General features: G+C 41.6%; 1 protein-coding gene across 1 annotated transcript in view; it reads left to right on the top strand.

Annotated features, from left to right (window-relative positions):
- Window positions 1-4145: 4145 nt before the first annotated feature.
- Window positions 4146-18551, top strand: part of LOC145407669 (ionotropic receptor 93a-like) — a 44368-nt gene continuing 29962 nt past the window's right edge. The window contains exon 1 of the mRNA XM_080278541.1: window positions 4146-4382. Coding sequence (XP_080134667.1) covers window positions 4146-4382 — 237 coding nt within the window. The remainder of the gene's footprint in view (window positions 4383-18551) is intronic.

The following is an 18551-nucleotide window of genomic DNA, read 5'->3' as shown; positions in this document are numbered from 1 at the left end:
CCGTTTAATTTCATCTTGTATGCTGGGGGGCGATACTTAGGGGTAATAGCCCCCGCCACTGTAAGTTGGTGCGAGGGTGGGCCTAAAAATCCAGCTGTCTGGGGCTTTCATTCTCCTGTTCCTGCTCCTGTTCTCCCGGAGGGGGCTCATCCGTGGGTGCCAATTCATCTTCGGGGGCCTCGCCTTCTAAGGAGGACACTTTACGTGAATCTGGGGCTGTGGTTCTGTGGCGGGCAGCTTTAAGCTGATCCCTTATGTCATGTAGAGGACAGCGGGAGCTGCAGGCTGTGAATTCCCACGGATTCACTAAGATTAGATTTGGGTTTTCCCGTGGGGTGGGGCGCCGGCGGAAGGGGTGTGCCCTAGGCGGGCTGGGCGCCGGGGTAGGGCTGGTGTGAGGCAAAGGCGGATGTGGCATGGTTGGGGGAGCTGGGGGTTGAGTGGGAAATTTCTTTATCACATTAATTTGTTGGGCAGTAGGGCAGGCGGTCAGGAGGCGCCGTATGAGCTGGACATCTCTATCCATGTCTCCAGTTGGGTCATGGATAGTAAAGTGTTGTTTGACAACACTTGGAAGCACTCTAAGCAGAGTGTTAAATGTATGCTGGTCCTGGGTATCTTCATCTACCTCCGGGTAGGCAGCAGTAACTAGGCCTGTATCCAAATTCCCGCCGAACGAAAAACTATCCAGTTCGGATAGAGCCACCACTCTCCCCAATGATGGGGTGATGGCTTGAACAACGAACTTTGTGAAGTTCTGTCAGGTGAGCTCCGGGGCGACTTTTGGTGCTATGCTCGCCGCCGCTTTGCCCAATAGTGGAAGTGTGACGGCAATTTTTTGTTGGTCATTATCAAAGCCAATATCCAGTAAGGGCTTGATTATCGCCAGATACATGTGTATATCATACTGGTCGGGGTCAAACTTGGGTAACTGTACGTGTGGTTTAGTTACCATTTTGTCAAATATTTCCTTGCTACCTCTCTTCTACGCTCGGGTCAAGAACCACTGCTGGCCACCAGTGTAATGCTAGGTGCAAAAGGTCAGACTCCTCGGTCCTAGAACACCTAACGTGTAGCGGGGTCCTCTTTCAAGACCGGGGCGTGGTGCAATAAAGAGAGGTAGGGCACAAAAACTCCAGGCAATAACCTTTACACAGTAAGACACAGGACAAATACAGCAGATATTACAACACAGTATATGACAGAAATGAAACCTTAACTAGGATATTAGTATCTCGCAGGATACTGGCTTAACAGATATTGATGCCTACACTGTAGTTTAGGATACAGGTGTACAAGTGAATACAGGGCTGTGGAGCGTGGAGGAGGGTGAGTCTTATGGGGGAGGGGGAGTGAGGGGTAACGCGTGTAGGTTCAGAATATAGTTATGGTAATATCAGGAGGGAAACAGTATTACTGGATCAGACTAAAGGTTTTCTGGTAGCAGAGGAATTTTGACAATTGACTCTATTCCTCGTTCAGGATCTTACACGCACTGACTGCTGGGAGGAGATTCTTTAAGGGAGAGCAGAAAGGGGGGGAGGGAGCACTGGGAGTTTACACTAGTTATGGTAATGTCAGCAAGGGAGTATTCTTAACATTTTTCTTCACTGCTCCCTAGTAACAAATGACATTTATTAGTTTCTCTATCGGGATAATAAGCTTACCGACTTTCTGTAAGGGCATCACTCAGGGATTTACTTCACCAAAACTTAGTTTCTGCACTCGCCCTTAATTATTGGCCCGTAATCTCACTTGCCCGACATACACTTACTCTAAATCATTGTATTACTTATACTGGGGCACCGTCCACTTAACATAAGTCACTTCACTGTGTTTAGGGCAATATCACACTCAACATATTTTACTCATTTGGTATGGGCGGCAGGGCGGCATGCTGGCGACAACTCAGCCAGGGAAGGGGCACCATCAAGGAAGGGCGTGCTGAGAGGGCACGGTACGACTCGCAGGGGCGTCCTCTCACATCCAGGGCTGCAGGTAGCGGAAGAGCCCGTAGTCTCCGGGCTAGGCTCGGGGGTATGGCCCTCAGGACTGGGGCCGAACAGGTCCAGGAACCGCTATTGTAGGTCTCGGCCGGAGGTGGAGGCCTTAGACCGCCTGGTGGGCGTGGAGAGATCACACCCGAGTGTCCTGGGGAGGGCCTGGAGGGACAGCAGGCTGCGGTCCCCAGAGTCGAGGGTCGCCATCAGGGAAGGGCTGTGGCACCAACCTGAGCTAGGGTCCGTCAGGTGGGTCTGTTCCAGGGCCAGGCACAGGGAGCGGAGATCAGGGGAGGCCGTGAGGCCTGGCAGGGGCTCTCTGGTACTGGAGGGCCGGGCTCTCATCTTACACTGGGGCAATGGTACGGGTGACACCTCCTTCTGGCCGTGGGGCCCGGCAATGGGCCGTGGCTGTCCAAGGGCGCGACTAATCGGTGCCAAGGCCCAGCAATCGGTCGTGGCCTGGGTAGGGGAGTCAGCACACCTCTGGTCACCTCCTGAGTGGCAGTAGCCCGTCTTCTTCTGCAGGAGGGAGGAGCGGCAGTAGGCCGTCTCAGAGGCAGTGCCTTCGGAGCAGCAATTGACCATCTGGCGAAGGTGGGAGCGGCAGTAGGCCGTCTCTTTCTGAGGGAGGGGGGAGCGGCAGTAGGCCGTCTCAGGGGCAGCACCTTCAGAGTGGCAGTAGGCTGTCTCCTTCGGCAGGAGGGAGGAGCGGCAGTAGGCCGTCTCAGGGGCAGCACCTTTAGAGTGGCAGTAGGCCGTCTCCTTTGGTGGAAGGGAGGAGCGGCAGTAGACCGTCTCCTTCGGTGGAAGGGAGGAGCGGCAGTAGGCCATCTCCTTCGGTGGAAGGAAGGAGCGGCAGTAGGCCGTCTCCTTCAGTGGAAGGGAGGCGTGGCAGTAGGCCATCTCCTTCGGTGGAAGGGAGGAGCGGCAGTAGGCCTTCTCAGGGGCAGCACCTTCAGAGCGGCAGTAGGCCGTCTTCTTCGGCAGGAGGGAGGAGCAGCAATAGGCTGTCTCAGGGGCAGCACCTTCAGAGCGGCAGTAGGCCGTCTCCTTCGGCAGAAGAGAAGAGCGGCAGTAGGTCGTCTCAGGGGAAACACCTTCAGTGCGACGCTGGGCCGACTGATGAAGGCAGGAGCGGCAGTAGGCCGTCTCCAGAGGGGCGCTGTCAGGAGCTGAAATATCAGCTCCACCCTGGGCTGGTTTGGTGGCCCCACTTTCCGAAGGTGGTCTTTTTCCTGCAAGGGGGACGGTGGGGCGGCTGGGTGTTATAGGGGCGCACAGCCCGGGCTGACTTGTGTCATTGTTGCGTGGTGTTTCGGGGTTCGGCTGCGGCTACTCCGTGGGGTCTGTGTGGGGGTGTCGGTGGTTTCCCGGGGGCACTGTGTTCTAAATCATGCATTTCAATAATAATAATAATAATAATAATAATAATAATACAGTAATAATAATAATAATACTTGTGATAGGATACTAATAAAAGTGAAAAAGATGTACAGAATATAAACAAAACACAAACTGCCTCTCCTCCCTCTCTTCTCCACACAAACACACTCTCCCTCGACGTCAACCCACAAATAACTGTCTCCATGCAAAGTCTCCCGGCTTATATACCCACCCGCGGTGATGAGCACATAGGAACAGCAGCTAAGCCAGACAAGATTTATTCACAAAAGAGCTAAGTAACTCAGTCTCTCCTCCTCACATTGTGAACATTATAAACATCGCTGGTGAAAATAAGCATCTATGTCGTGCCACCAAAGCTCCACCAAAGTCACTGATTACAAATAATTTTAGCCATACCCACGTCAAGAGAGAGTAAACAAAATCAACTAAGACTTCATAAATGCAGAAGTGAAAACAAGTACACACACACACACCCTTGTAAGAAGCACGCACACTATGTATATAATAAATACATATTCTCACACACATAACAGTATATGAGACTGTGACCTGGTAACATTGTATGGCAAAGAGTTGATGGATATGCTTCAAGTAACCAAATATAATGATTATTGAACAGCTTAGAGTTAATTACATGCATGTTACAGAGTATCAGCCTCGTATCATACAGAGAAACCTGATGTGAATTTATGCTGTCAACTGTACATTTATGATTTTTTAGCAACAAGAAATGAACATATGTTGTTCTGGCCAACAGATATAAGGACGACTATAGAGTGGTGGTGGTGGGAACGTGTGGCGCTGGGTGTTTGGATGATGATGATACTGGTGCTGACACAGAGCTATGTGGGTAACCTCATGTCACTCCTGGCCGTCAGACACATTGATAATCCGTACCAGACCCTGAGGGATGTCTTGGATGATGATGTTAAGATTGTAATTGTGGAAAACACAAATCTTCATCATCATTTTCGTGTAAGTAATGGTGGCCAATTAATTTCAAGACTCTTCACCTTAATAGTATTGGCACTCAGCGGAGTTAGCACTGTTACTCTGAAGGGAAATGGATATTTGGAGAAACTATCCTTTTACCAAAAACAATGAAGTAGTTATGGTTGGCATATCATTTGCATAATTTTCAGCTGTCTAAAGATGTATTTTTTATCAATGCATTAATGGTGCATTCATAAGAATGTATTTCATGGAAGTGCAGATACTGTTAACCCGTCACGTCCCGATCGATTTCGCACGTCCGATACCCCCCAATCCAGAGTTATTTTGGAAATTTTTTGGGGGGCTAAAACCTCCACTTTTGGTGAGAAACATTGAAAATTCATAGAGAAATCGCTCACCTGAGGTTTAAAATACTCGATACAGGTAGCAGTACCTCCTTACCTTACTGGGTTTTCTATCAGGCTGGCTCCAAAGAAGACTAGTTCTATGGGAGGGTAACTATTCCACACCACTCATAAACGGTATTTATTTATTTGGTACGAATTTATATGTAGTACAAGAGTATATTGGTTTTCAAACAGTAATATAGGCATTATAAGCATTGTTTCACTCACTAACTCATCAACATACCTGACCTTTTTTGGCGACATTACCTGATCATCATTTCTGAGATCATTATTTCTGACTGTTTCTTCCTCTAATGTTATGTAAACTTTGTCCTCCACATTGGCATTGATTGGGGAATCACTCTGGCCCTGAATGTCTTTATTGGCCAGGTCACTGGTAACAGGTGAATTGCCGAGACAATGGCGTGCCAGGGGAGGGGGAGGTTATGCGATGTAAGGCATTGTCCCTACCTGGCATCTTGCAGAGGAATAGAGGAAGGTGTCCCGTGTATACGTACCAAAAATCATGGGCAATAAGTGAAAATTGTGCAAATTATGAACCTTGCAATTGCGCGATGTACTGGTACATCGTCAGGACTGGGAGTTACATAATGTTGCAAAGTACCCATACATCGATGGGACGCCTCGGGTTAAACTATGTTCTTTACTTTTTCACCGTGTCATAAACTTTTTAACTTACTTCCAATGAAAACATGTGTTGGAAGAGATGCTAACCAAAACTGTGTCACTGATCTTGCTACTTAACCCACTGCATCCAGGTGACATGTATACATGATGACCCGGGGACGTCTGGGTGGCACGTATACATGATCTAGTGTTTCATGACATTGTCTGAATATTCCATGAGTTATTATCACCACACGCAGTCACTAGCAACCCTTCTGCATGCATCCGAGTCTCGCTGCAGTTTCCTGCATACCTCCATAATGGGCGGACCTATGCAAAAAGTTTTCCTTGTGTTTGGATCTTCGGCTGAGTGCCTGCAGTCACCGACTTCAACACCAATGAAGTCTGAAGGCAGGAAAAGAAAAGGCCTTAGTGATAGTGCAATAGGGAGAGAACCCAAGGTGACATTATTGCCAATTGTGAATGGAGAAAATTACTCTTCTTCTGAGGAAAGCAACCACCATGTTGATTGTCAATATTTATGCATCACATGAGGAGGGTGCATCACATTAGTCCTTCACTGTGTGCCCATCGTTTCCCCATGTACGTTCATCTGCTGTTTCCAATGATGGGAATGGTTCAGAGTGCATTGATGATCCTGGAGAGGAGGATATTGGCACGGATGAGAAGATGGAAGAGGAGGTAGGGAGTGGAGAAAGAGAAGTGGAGGAGGGAGGGAGGAGGAAGCGCAGTGCGGCATCTCACACCACCGCTGTGTCTATTTACATGAATAATGGAAACAGAAAGTTTGTTTCATGATGAAATCAGTGCCTTGTAATTTATTGAAAGTATTTGCATGTGTAAGTTTGTTAAGACGAAAAAGTACAAATCACAGAAAAAAAAGAGGAAAATATAGTGGAGTGGAGAAAGGGAGGAGGGAGGGAGGGAGGGGGAAATGCGTTGAGGCAAGCGTCACATCATCGCTGTGTTTATTTATGTGAATGATGGAAGCAGAAAGTTTGTTTCATGATGAAATCTGTGCCTTATTTTTTTACTGAAAGTTTTCATGTGTGTGCATTTATTACAATGAAAAAGTACAAATCACAGGAAAAAAAATGTTATAGTGGAAAATATTTTCGATTATGGACTACTTGAATAACTACCTTGTTCACAATATCTTTTTAGGTTTTATGTAATAGCAGCTGTTGTAGAAGTGGTGATAGCAGTAGTAGAAGTAGTTGTAGTAGTGGAAGTAATAGTAGTAGTTGTAGTAGTGGTAGTTGTGGCAGTACTAGTAGTTGTAGCAGTGGTAGTTGTAGTAGTAGTAGAAGTAGTATTTGTAGTACTTGTTATAATACCCAAACTTGTAGTGGCACAGCGGTGATAGTATCATGTGACAATGCAAACCTAACATACATCTCCATGTGTGCATGTGTGTGTGTGTGTGTGTGTGTGTGTGTGTGTGTGTGTGTGTGTGTGTGTGCATGTGTGTGTGTGTGTAAGGCAGTGGTGGTGGAACAAGTGAGGTGAGCAGGTACCTGAGCCAGCCTTCCTCAATGTCATTGCTATGGTTACTGGACTCACAGCAGCAATCACCCCACACTTTTGGAAAACATTCAGGGAAATGGTGTTTGTGGTGGCCTGCAGTCTTCTGGAAGTGTTATTATTGTGGAGGGCTAATCTATGCCTTAGTTGTGTCACCACACCTTTGCCACGCATATGGACACAGGCAAAAATGCAACAAAAATTGCCACCATTCCCCAGTCACTCTCTCTGACTATACACATTTCACGGACCATCTGAGGTAATCAGCTTGAAGTCGAAGGATTGGTGAGTATTATGACACTTACAGTAGTTCTTATATTTTTGGTTAAATATTAACTGAGATATGAAAGTTTAAAAATAGAAAATTTTCTTAGAAATTCCCGGCCGGGAGAAGGGTTGGTGGGAATATGTGCCGGAAGCGATGGGTTTAGAGCAGGCTCTTTTCTTCTTTTCCTTTTTCTTTTTAACCCGCCAAGTGCCAGCTGACTTTGGACTCTAATGGAGCTGTGGTGCTGGCCAATTTTTGACTTTTTTTTTTTTTTTGCTAGATAAGTTACAAATGATGAGAAAACATTGAGAACAACTGTAAATGAGCTCACAGAAGCCATTTAGGTCATTTCTGAGGTCGAGTCTTCCTGACCAAGTGGCTGAAAACTTCGGAGTAATGCCCATAGACTTTATCAGCCACCTCCAACACCCATTGAGGTGAGGTAGGAGATCTTCGTTTTCTTCATTGGTGATTATGCTATTGGAGTCAAAAGCATTCTTGTTGGGTATATAGACGATATAGGAAGGCCTACAGAGATCTAGAGAGGCGCAGGACTATCCCAGCCAATTTTTGGCACCTAATTTATATTTTCGATTTTTGGTATATATAAGAAACTGCCAACATACATGTACGTCAATGGCACTGTCCGCACATATAGGGTTCGACGCACATGCACATCGTTTTCATAGGGTGGGTTGATATGTACTGAGCTATAAAATGAAATTATCCGCAGAATTCATGGAAGATGATCCATTGTTTCATCTGCATAGTGTTGTCTGCACAAAGCGACCCGAAATGTTTCATTTCCCTTTTTTCACTTAGTACTTGAGATACAGAATGAGTATGATTTGCAACGTATGCTTCCATATGAAACCATTCCATAATGAGCCACGTAAGACGCCTAAAAAAAAAAAAAGATCCTTAAGCATAAGCTAGGGAATGTTTAAACCTATGTAAGAATATTCTATCTATCTATCTATCTATTGCCAGATGCCATAATCCCGTAAGGGATTTGACTTTGAGTTATTTGTTTTACGGGGAGGGGCACTAACCCTCCACCAACCCACTTGCTGACATGTAGGGAGTAAGTTGTAAGAATATTCGTTATTTTATACTGATAAGATATGCAAGGCATTTTCTACCACTACAATAGCTGAAATGCCTGAGTGCTAATGAGACAGGTGGGTTCCTTGTCCTCTGGGCTGTATAATCATTATTCTTTGTGATTTTCTTCTCCAAATATTGCATCCTATTCACCTTATTTATAATAGTGCAAATGTGATGATGATGTTGACGATGATGAAGAAGCTGATGATATTATACTAACCCCATCATTTGGATGATGCCTAGTAATAATAATAATAATAATAATAATAATAATAATAATAATTTGATAATATATGTTACCTATTCCTATTGTTTAGCCACAATAAGGAAGCTTCACCATAACTACACATGATTTATAAAGCATGAGTGATATGAACAAGTTCTAAAGTCCCTAAGGTAACTTCTTGTGTAACATCAACAAGATCTGAAGAGAGAGTGTCGAAGAAAGCATGTGTAAACTGTACGTTCTTCTCAATACCTGGCTAACTGTGTGCATAACTGTAACCATATTCCTTTCAGTTCATAAGAGGTACGACAGGTATACTGTATATCTGGAAAGCTACCGCTTTAAAGCATTTGCGGTTTTCTCTCAACCATGCTGCAAAGAAAAAACTGAGCAGGTTTGAATTCTGTACCTTCCACTAGGCTAATTGGCAAACATTAAGCCAAATTTATTCTGCTAACATTATTATCATAGGATTTTCAACCAAAATGCTTTATCTCAATAAGTTTTTGATATATTTCAGTTTCAACTAGAGGTCCCCACAAGGAGGTAATCACACCCACCATGAGCCAATACATATCTAGTGCAGCTTGGAATATGATCTTGGCCTTGTCCTACTTCCAGCAGTTTCGATCTCGTAGGAGATTTTCATCCTTACTATACACCTGTAAATTTTGTGATGATATCTTGAGCAGTTGCTAAGTTATTATGGTAACAGACACACAGACATTGACCTACTTTCACCAATTTCGAACCCGTAATCGATTATTTCCCCTACTACACACCTGTAAAGTTTTTTAATGATATCTTGAGCAGTGGCGAAGTTATCTTGCTAATAGACACACAGACAAGCAGACAAACTGAAAACAATACTAACTTCGCTATCGCGGCTGCTAAAGATACAATATTCAAAATAATAATGAGTATACGACCTTAAAAAAATGGGTCAAAATTATTTATATTTGGCACAAGATGCCCTAAGGTTACCTTAGGGTACCTTTATGTATATCATGAAGATAAAAAAAAAAAAAAAAATTGCAAACAAAAATAATAATACTAACAAAAACAAGAAGCTTCGCCATTTATATGATGAACCTTAACAATAATAATCATTTATATATATATATATATATATATATATATATATATATATATAAAGATGTCATAAAGACTTTGTAGTTAATTGTAGAGAAGTATATTTTAGACTTGTGGTCGAGCGGCTTTTATATCTTGTAGTAGTTTCCCCACCAGATGTCATGTAGTGACGGGAGAGGTAAAGAATAGTATGGGACTATTTTTATTTGTCTTGGAAATATTAAACAGGTATAATAGTATAAGTCCTGGGTAGCTACCTCCCTGTCTCGCTATCTCTCTCTCTCTCTCTGTTCTAAAGCTAATCTCCGTCTCGACCTCTCTCTAGGGTCGCTTGTCTCCTTCTAAACTCTCTTTCCTAACATCTCGTGTAGTAGGGTGTGTGTGTCACGTATCTTCCTCATGGCAACAGAACTTTCTCACGAGAGGACTGCTGACAGCTAACTGAATCATCTCCTTACTGGCCGCTGTCGTCAGCTTTCCTCCGTGTAAGCGTTTAGCGCTGCTCGCTTCTCTTAAACACAACACCTTCTCATCATTTGACTTCCTGCTTCTATCTGTCTCTCTATCTATCTATTTATCTATCTATCTATTATGTAGTCCTATATTTGCTCGGCCGCGCGAAAATGACGTACCATCGACATTTAATAGTTATAATATATTAATACATACTACATACACATTATAATGAACTTATAAGCTAATTAAGTGAAATACATAATATTGTAAAGTAACATAATTGTATGAATATTGTATACATATATTATTCATAGTAAATAGTGATTATTCAGTAATATTACATTTTAAATAAGTTGAATACATATTGGAATAAATGCATTAAAGTAAATTATTTAACTGTAATACAGTATGTACTTGGGTTATTATAGTGAAATGCATACATGCAAGAATAAAAATAGTTTAAAATTAAGATTATTGTAAGAGTTATTAATATTTCATTCAAAGATAATGGTACTGGTTTGTCATATATGGGTCATTCTTCTTTGTGTTATTATTATTATTATTATTATTATTATTATTATATATATATATATTTTTTTTATATATAATTAATACTATATACAAAATATATACACTTCATTCAGGGTGGTTAACTGTGATGTTAACTCTCCCCCCACTAAACAATGACTCCAAATTAGCAATTCTTGCATGCATTCTGTGCATGGCCAACAGCAATACTGCAACCACAATGCAGATAATTATGAAGACAGAAGGTGCTTGGCTATACACATAATATGGGTTGAACATACTCAAACTCAAATCTTCCCAGGGCTTCATAGTTTCATTGATCAGTTGCATAGTTTCAAACTTAGGTGAAGTCAACTTAATACTTGTGCTCATGTTTAAGTCCATATCAGGCAGTGGGTGGAAATGTTTGTGTGTATGGTTGATAATGGCGTAGTGATTGATGGTGGAAAAAGTAGACATGGATGGTGTAAATACCGCACAGTAGTCTGGTGCTATGTATAATCCTGAGGCTGATGTATGAGATGGTGGTATATCTGGACAGACTATGTAAACTGATGTGTTATGAGGGAAATAAAAAAACTGCGAGTGTCCAATGCGTTGATGGTGTACAAGTTTATCTGGAGCAAAAGTGAAGTTGCAATGATGATGAATATTGTTATTGCTGATGATAGCCATTTCACAAGGGACCGTATCAGTAGGCTGAAACGTGAAAATGTACGCAGGACAAAGATGAACAGCATGTAAGGATGTGCGGCACTTTCGCTCAATCGTTGACTCACTTGCGAAAGTGACAGTGTCTCGTCTCTTGGAGACCATGATGAGTTCGGTGTCTGTGTTGATGTTGATGATGACTAAAGTGTTGTTGTTTCTATAGGGGAAGGGGTGTATTTGGTATACTGTGAACAGGTCTTCCGTGATGAATGGTACATGAACTATCACTGATGTTGGTGTTAGTGTTGCTTCCAAGTACGGGTAATATTGCATAAATTCCCTACTGCGGAACAATGGCTTCAATTTATGTTTATGTATGCCTTGACTAACTATCTGACGTAGCTCATGAACTGGGAGTAAGTCATTTGTGATCTTGCCATCACCAGCATTCGAAATTCCTTGCATAAGTGCCCGGAAATGATCTCTAGTGTTCTCTAATTGTAGTAGAATCGTGTCAATATGTTCTGTGATGATGGAGAAGTGCTGGAAAAGGGTAACGTTACCCTCCAAGTTATTTATTTTATCTATACTCTCGAGAGCTACGTTTTCTGCTTGTTTCAGATTTTTCACAATTGTTTTCATTGCCAAGTTCTGTCCTGTGATGAATTTATCTTGGTATGTTAGTACCTGAGCTATCTTATTAAATTTTTTGTTTATTTCTTTAAGGTCATCCTCTGTAGCCAATCCAAAGATGTTCCCAAGAATTGCGCCGCCCAGATCGAACAAACCGCGCTTTTGGCGAGTACGTGTGATGTTGTTCCTGTCGCTCAGCACCTCTGTTCCATAAGATGGGAGATCTTGGATCATGACGAGCATAGTTGACTTCGCCTGTTCTAGTTTCCATTTCGCTAACTTCACCATTTCATCCACTTCCTTGGTGATATGTGATTGTGAAACATAATTCCCTATCTTGAAGTCCAGAGTTCGCATCGGCGTCGCAAGTCTTTCTATATAAGTAGGTAAGTCATACAAGTAATCTAGACTTATTTCAGTACTCATGACGTCCTTGACGATTGTAGTCGTGGCCGTTGGAGCTATGAGGCATCCTTGTCGTACTATATGCTTGGGGTCTAGGTGCGCATATACCCTTACTATGTATAGGAGAATCCATAGCAGAAGTCCCTTCATCGTAACCTACCGAAAAAAAAAATCTATTAATTTCCTATAAAGCTGTGGTTGATGATAGTGATGATGTGCGTTACGGTTGGCTGTTATTTCATTTATAGAAGGAGTTTAAATCGATATTTAATTCTCGTAAATGATGTACTGTAGATTTCATTGGAATAGTTGCACCTATGTTCGATTGTTTGGTATATGACCTTAATTTCTTTTTGTAATCATTGTTGTGTTCTTGCTTGGTTTCTTGAGGTACGTTCACCTGTTCGGTTGTATCCGAGGCTGAATAATGATGTGATAATTCCCTTGAAACTCGTTTTAAATGGTCAATATGAACTTGTTTTTCCTCGCCACTTGAAAGTGACTTAATTAAAACTTTGTTTGCCTTTATGTTAATTACTCTGTATGGGCCCTCAAATTTAGGGGATAATTTATTGTCTCTCGTATGAATGACACCGTAAACAATGTCTCCTAAGCTGATAGGTGAATCTTTTGCCTTTTTGTTAAATGCCTCCGTCATTTCTTCCTTGGACATCGTTAATTGTTTTTGCACTCTTTTGTGAATGTCCTGGAATTCACGTAAACGGAGTTTAGAGTAATCATCGTAATTGTATATAGGCATGCTGTCACCTTCTAGGAGCTCATATGGTAATTTTTTATCTGTGCCATATATAATGAAATGTGGTGTGTCACCAATGGATTTATTTATAGACCCATTAATGGAGGCCTCTACTCTGGGAATCCAATCATCCCAGCTTGCATAATTTTCACTGAGAATGTGTCGTAGCACATCTAATACCTTTTTATTTTGTCTCTCTACCAACCCATTCGATGCTGGGTGATAGGCCAAAACGTTAACCTTTTTAATGTTGTATTGTTTACATATTTCTTGTAAGATCTCAGAATTAAATTCTCCTCCATTATCACTTATTAATACCTTTGGGGTAGTAAAGCGACATATTACATTATCTGTTATTGCCTTTGCTACTGTCTCTGCTGTCTTATCTTTAATTGGAGCTAAAATGACATAACGGGAAAAATGATCCGTTGCTACGAATAAGTATAGGTTATTATTGTATGATAATGGCATCTTGAGTAAATCAACAGCGACAACGTCCCATGGTTGATGTGGTACTGGGTAATTACCCATCGGTGCAGGTGTGATTGGGTATCCTTTGTGTTTCGCACATGATTCGCATCTGTCTATATGATTGTGTATATCTCTTCGTAATGAAGGCCAGTAATATAATAGCTGGGCTTGGTTGAATGTCTTATCCTTTCCAGGGTGTCCTGCATGTGGGCTGTCGTGTATCATTCGTAATACTTGGGGTATCATGTCATTAGGTACTACCAACTGGTTAGTATTTCTTTGGCGTTTTGGTTGTTTAGAGTTAATTTTGTATAATGTATTATTGACCATTGTGAATTGTTCAAGTGGGACATGCAGTTTGGGTAATTGTATGTCATCTCCACTTTCTAACTTGTATATTACTTTTGACCATACTGGGTCAAGTCTTTGTGCCTTTGCGATATCCTCGTGGTTTGGGATATTTCCTTTGAGATCTAACGCCGCAACCTGAATTGTGTTCGGGTTCCTAGATAATGCGTCAGCTACTATATTCATTTTACCTTGTATATAATGTATTTGTACACTGTAGTTTTCAACTGTACATTTCCATCTTGCTCTCCTCCCAGAAAGGAGTTTTTCTTTAAACATACCCACCAGTGGTTTATGGTCGGTGAATAAGTGGATTTCGTAACCATATACCAAATCTCGAAACTTTTGTAATGCAAAAATCACTGCAAGTGCCTCTAAGTCTGTAGTGCTATAATTTTTTCTGCACCTCTTGTTTGTCTGCTGGCAAATGCAATTGGTTGATTCTTTCCTCTTTTATCTTCCTGCATCAGTACAGCCCCTAATCCTTTAACTGATGCGTCTGTACAAATAAGAAATGATTTCGTGTAATTCGGATATGCTAAACAAGGTGCATTTGTTAGTTTAATTTTTAGATTGTTAAATGCCCTTTTTTGTTCTTCTTCCCATTGGAATACAGCATCTTTTTTGAGTAGTTGGAATAGAGGGAAGGCTATATGAGAGAACTGTGGTACGAAGGACCTATAGTACCCAGCCAGACCTAAAAATTGTCTAACTTCGTCAGTCGTAGTGGGTTCAGGAAAATCTCTCACTGCCTGTATTTTGTCATCAGTGGTGTGAATACCATCAGAACTTAATTTGTGGCCTAAGAAATTTATTTCCTTAAAGCAAAATTTGCATTTAGAAAGTTTAATTTTTAATCCAGCATCACTAAGCTTTTGTAAGAGTAAGTCTAATTTCCTGAGATGATCCTTAATATTCTTCGTTGCGATAATAATATCGTCAAGATAAACAAATATTCCTTGTCCTAAAATTCCGGACAATACGTAATTCATAAGACGCTGGAACGTACCGGGGGCTGTCCTCAGTCCCATTGGCATTCTTGTATATTGATAATGGCCTCTGTTTGTTGAAAAGGCAGTGTATTTACGTGACTCCTGAGATACCGGAATCTGATAGTATCCGTTTAGGAGATCGATGGTCGAGAATATATTATTCTCAGGACCAATATTCTGTAGAACATCACTTAGCAATGGCATGGGAAATCTGTCAGGGATTGTGTGATTATTTAGTTTACGGTAATCTACTACCGCACGCATTTCTCCATTTCTCTTGGGCACAAAGAAAAAGGGAGCGTTCCACGGAGAAACTGAAGGCTCAATAATTCCAAGCTTTAACATTTCATCGACATACTGATTTGCAAGTGTACGTTGGGAGTGTGGTATGCGATAAGCTGGTACGAAAATTGGTGGTGTTTCTGGGTGCACATTAATCATGTGATTAATCAAGTTAGTACACCTAATCGTTCTCCGGGCAAGGCTACGGTGTCCCTGTGTGTTTCCAGCAGGGTTAACAAATAATTTTCTTCGTCAAATTCACCTGAGTGAATTAAATTCTCTTTATTCTTTCTCTATCCGTAGATTTTATCTCACTTGTTACTCCACCAATATTTATTTCCTTCACAGGGGCTAAACATTTTTCAATATTAACTATGCAAGTTCCCTTCTTCAACTGAACTTCCCCATTCATGTGATTAATAATGAATATCTGAGTTTGCCCTTCGTCGTTCGTATGACATAATGCGTTTTCTACTGACAATCCCTTTACTTTACATAATTCTTCTAAGACAAGAACAGTACTATTCCGTAATTTGCTCTTTATGGTAACCTTCATGTATGAATTAGGTGGTATAACCAAATCATTAGTGAGATGGGCTGGAAAAATTGATAAATCAGTACTGTTAGCTGGGTCACTAATTCTGGAGGATGGGGTTGCTGGTGTAAGTGGATCTATACACTCATCTGTTTGTGTATGTTTGTTAAAGCCTTTAATATTACCAATTCTTTTTGGCTCTCTTCTACCAATCGGTGAGGGCTCTGAAAGTATTTCCTCTATAAATTCATTATCAAAGTCTATTCCATTCATTTGTGGGAGTATAGTTATGTTCTCAGTTCTCATGGATCTTAAGCCCAGTAACATATGAGCTTTAATTGCTAAGTTTTCAACGATATAGAACAATGCAGAGAATGGTCTTGTAGTTTCTGTGAAACTGAGATTTAATCTTATCATACCTTTTACTGTAATCTCTTGACCATCTACTGTGTTTAATTCTAAATCAGCTTCATCCAGAAAAGTTACTTTCTTTTTTATTTTTAAGAATTCTATTTAGTTCTTCATGTGTTATTAAGTTCACTGGAGAGCCTGTATCTAAAAATAAGGAAACGTTTTGATCCTCACATACAGCTGGTATCAAGATACACTCATTTCCCAACATGCCTCCTATGTGAAGTTTAACCTTGTTTTTCTTTACGTTTGTTCGTTTTTTGTCATGACTTGGTCTTCCCCCGATTTGAACATAGACACAATTTTTTCTACTGTTTTGCAATCACTAGTCCAGTGCCCTTGGTATCTATGATGCCTACAGTAAGGACCAAACCCTTGTGTCTTTTGATTATCCTCTTTTGCCTTGATAAAGCATTCATACCTTGTGTGTCCTGGTTTTGCACAGTAATGACACAGAATGGACCTATCCCTTGACTGTGACCTACGAGGTGATTTCCCATAAAAAGTGTTGTTTATGGCGCGAGACCTGCTCGGGCTGCGCGAAAACTTATGAAACTGCCTGTAGGAAGGCGTGTGGGAACGAGGTCTAGGCGTCTTTGTCTGTTTGGACTGCCTCATTTCAGGTCGCGATCGATTTTGTTCTCTGTTTGGGGTCGGTGTTGATGTTTTCACAGCTGATACTGTCTCAGGTACCCTGATTCTACCAGAATGTGCATGTGTGTCGACCACACCTGCTTTACTGCACTGCATCTCTACCTCGTTCATTAAGTCTAGTAAGCACATTCCAGGGATGTACGCGATTGTTTTGGCGATCTTAAGGGTTCTATCAGGTAATTTACACAAGGCAGCTACATAACCAATGATGTCCACGACGAGGTCTGGGGACATCTTTCCATCATCTGTTATCCACTTAGAATTCTCCAGAGTAGCTAATAGGGTTCTCTTGATTGTGGAGACATCAGCAGTTATTTCACTGAGCACATGGTTTGTAGTGTGCTCCCTTACAAGATCTACAATTTTATGTAATTCTGGAATTATACCTGGCAAGAAGTTCATACCTCCAGAAAATTTCTTCAGAAATTCAGTTTTAAATTCATCATATGTCCTAGCACGATGTAGCTTATCGGAGCGCAATAAATTGCTTGCTGGACATCTTTCCTGGCTTATGCAAGATGAAAAAATAGCAATTTTCTCTTGTTCATCTAGTATGTGGCGCTTGATGAACATTTGTTCGCACTGACTGATTAATGAAATGACATCAATGCGATCCTTGTCTGTGCCAGAGAATTTTGGGGCAGTCTTATCCTCGTGATACACAAAAACGTGAGGTGTGGTTTTTAGATCAGCAGTATTTGTTTCTTGATTCATATTTAATGATTGCCCTGTTAATTCAACTTGTACGAGTTTATCGTTATGTGAGGGAATGGTAGAATATGTATGACCGGACCGGTGAACCCTGTTAAGTATATTGGCATACGTATTTAAGGCAGCTGCGAAGTCGATACTCTCAACGTCTGAAGGGGTTTCCCGCTCATCATCCGAAACTCCCGTATTTGTTTCCTTATCTATAACGTGTGGTGTGGGTTGTACAATGGGTGGGCTGTCTCTTAATTGTGAGTCTGATGTTGTGGCAATTTGTGTGTCATCTGGTATTAACGTGGGTGGTTGCGAAAATATTCCTGTCATTAAGATATGATGTTATGAAATACGCCTCTTGTTTATTTATGTCCTAGCAAACTAGATGATTAAATAAGTTGAATATAGCTAATTTTAGCACTGAGAAGAAATGAGCAAGTATAATTTTACCCACTTGATACAGATCGTAGAGGTGTGTCGATACAAAAGTCGATCTCGGAAGAAAATACTGGTTTGATTGAAGATCTCTTGATAATTCTAGTGGTGTGTTGATGGACGATATTACTCAGGAAACTCCATGGCCTGGTATTTGTAGTGGTTAACGGCTGTCCCAGGCAAACCTCAACATAGAACGTCGAATTTCCAACTTAACTGTGAAAATAAGTGAATATGAGTAGGAGCTATGTGAATAATGAGTAATGAGTAGTGGGTGAGAAGTGCCTGGTGTCAGTCACACGTTGCTTGGCGTGGCAGACTCGCGTTGTGATGTCATCTCAGCACATGGTGACGTCGGCTTCCCACACTGGTAGCTGTGGTGAGTGAATGAGTAGCGATGAGTAACTTGAGTGAAGACGAGTGAGTAAGATGAGTTGTAAATCGTGTCTCACTCTTCGTTTGTTTGTTCCCTTTATTCTATGTGGAAGTTTTCTCTGTCCTTTTCTCTAGTGATTTATTCGTTGTGGGATGAAGACTGCCGCTACTTGTAGGTGCGTGTAGAAGATTATACAGACGACGTAGAGTTGTTAATTGTAGTTGATTGTAGATGGCTGTAGTTGATTGTAGGTGGCTGTAGACTTTGTAGAACTGAAGCTAACCTTGTAGTCTCGGTTGCTTT

The sequence above is a fragment of the Coenobita brevimanus genome, chromosome 8 (assembly GCF_032717465.1).
Source record: "Coenobita brevimanus isolate Jiangsu-jjx chromosome 8, ASM3271746v2, whole genome shotgun sequence".
NCBI classification, from domain to species: domain Eukaryota; kingdom Metazoa; phylum Arthropoda; class Malacostraca; order Decapoda; family Coenobitidae; genus Coenobita; species Coenobita brevimanus.
The sequence above is the reverse complement of the archived record's forward strand: the minus strand, read 5'-3'. Positions and strand labels throughout refer to the sequence as shown.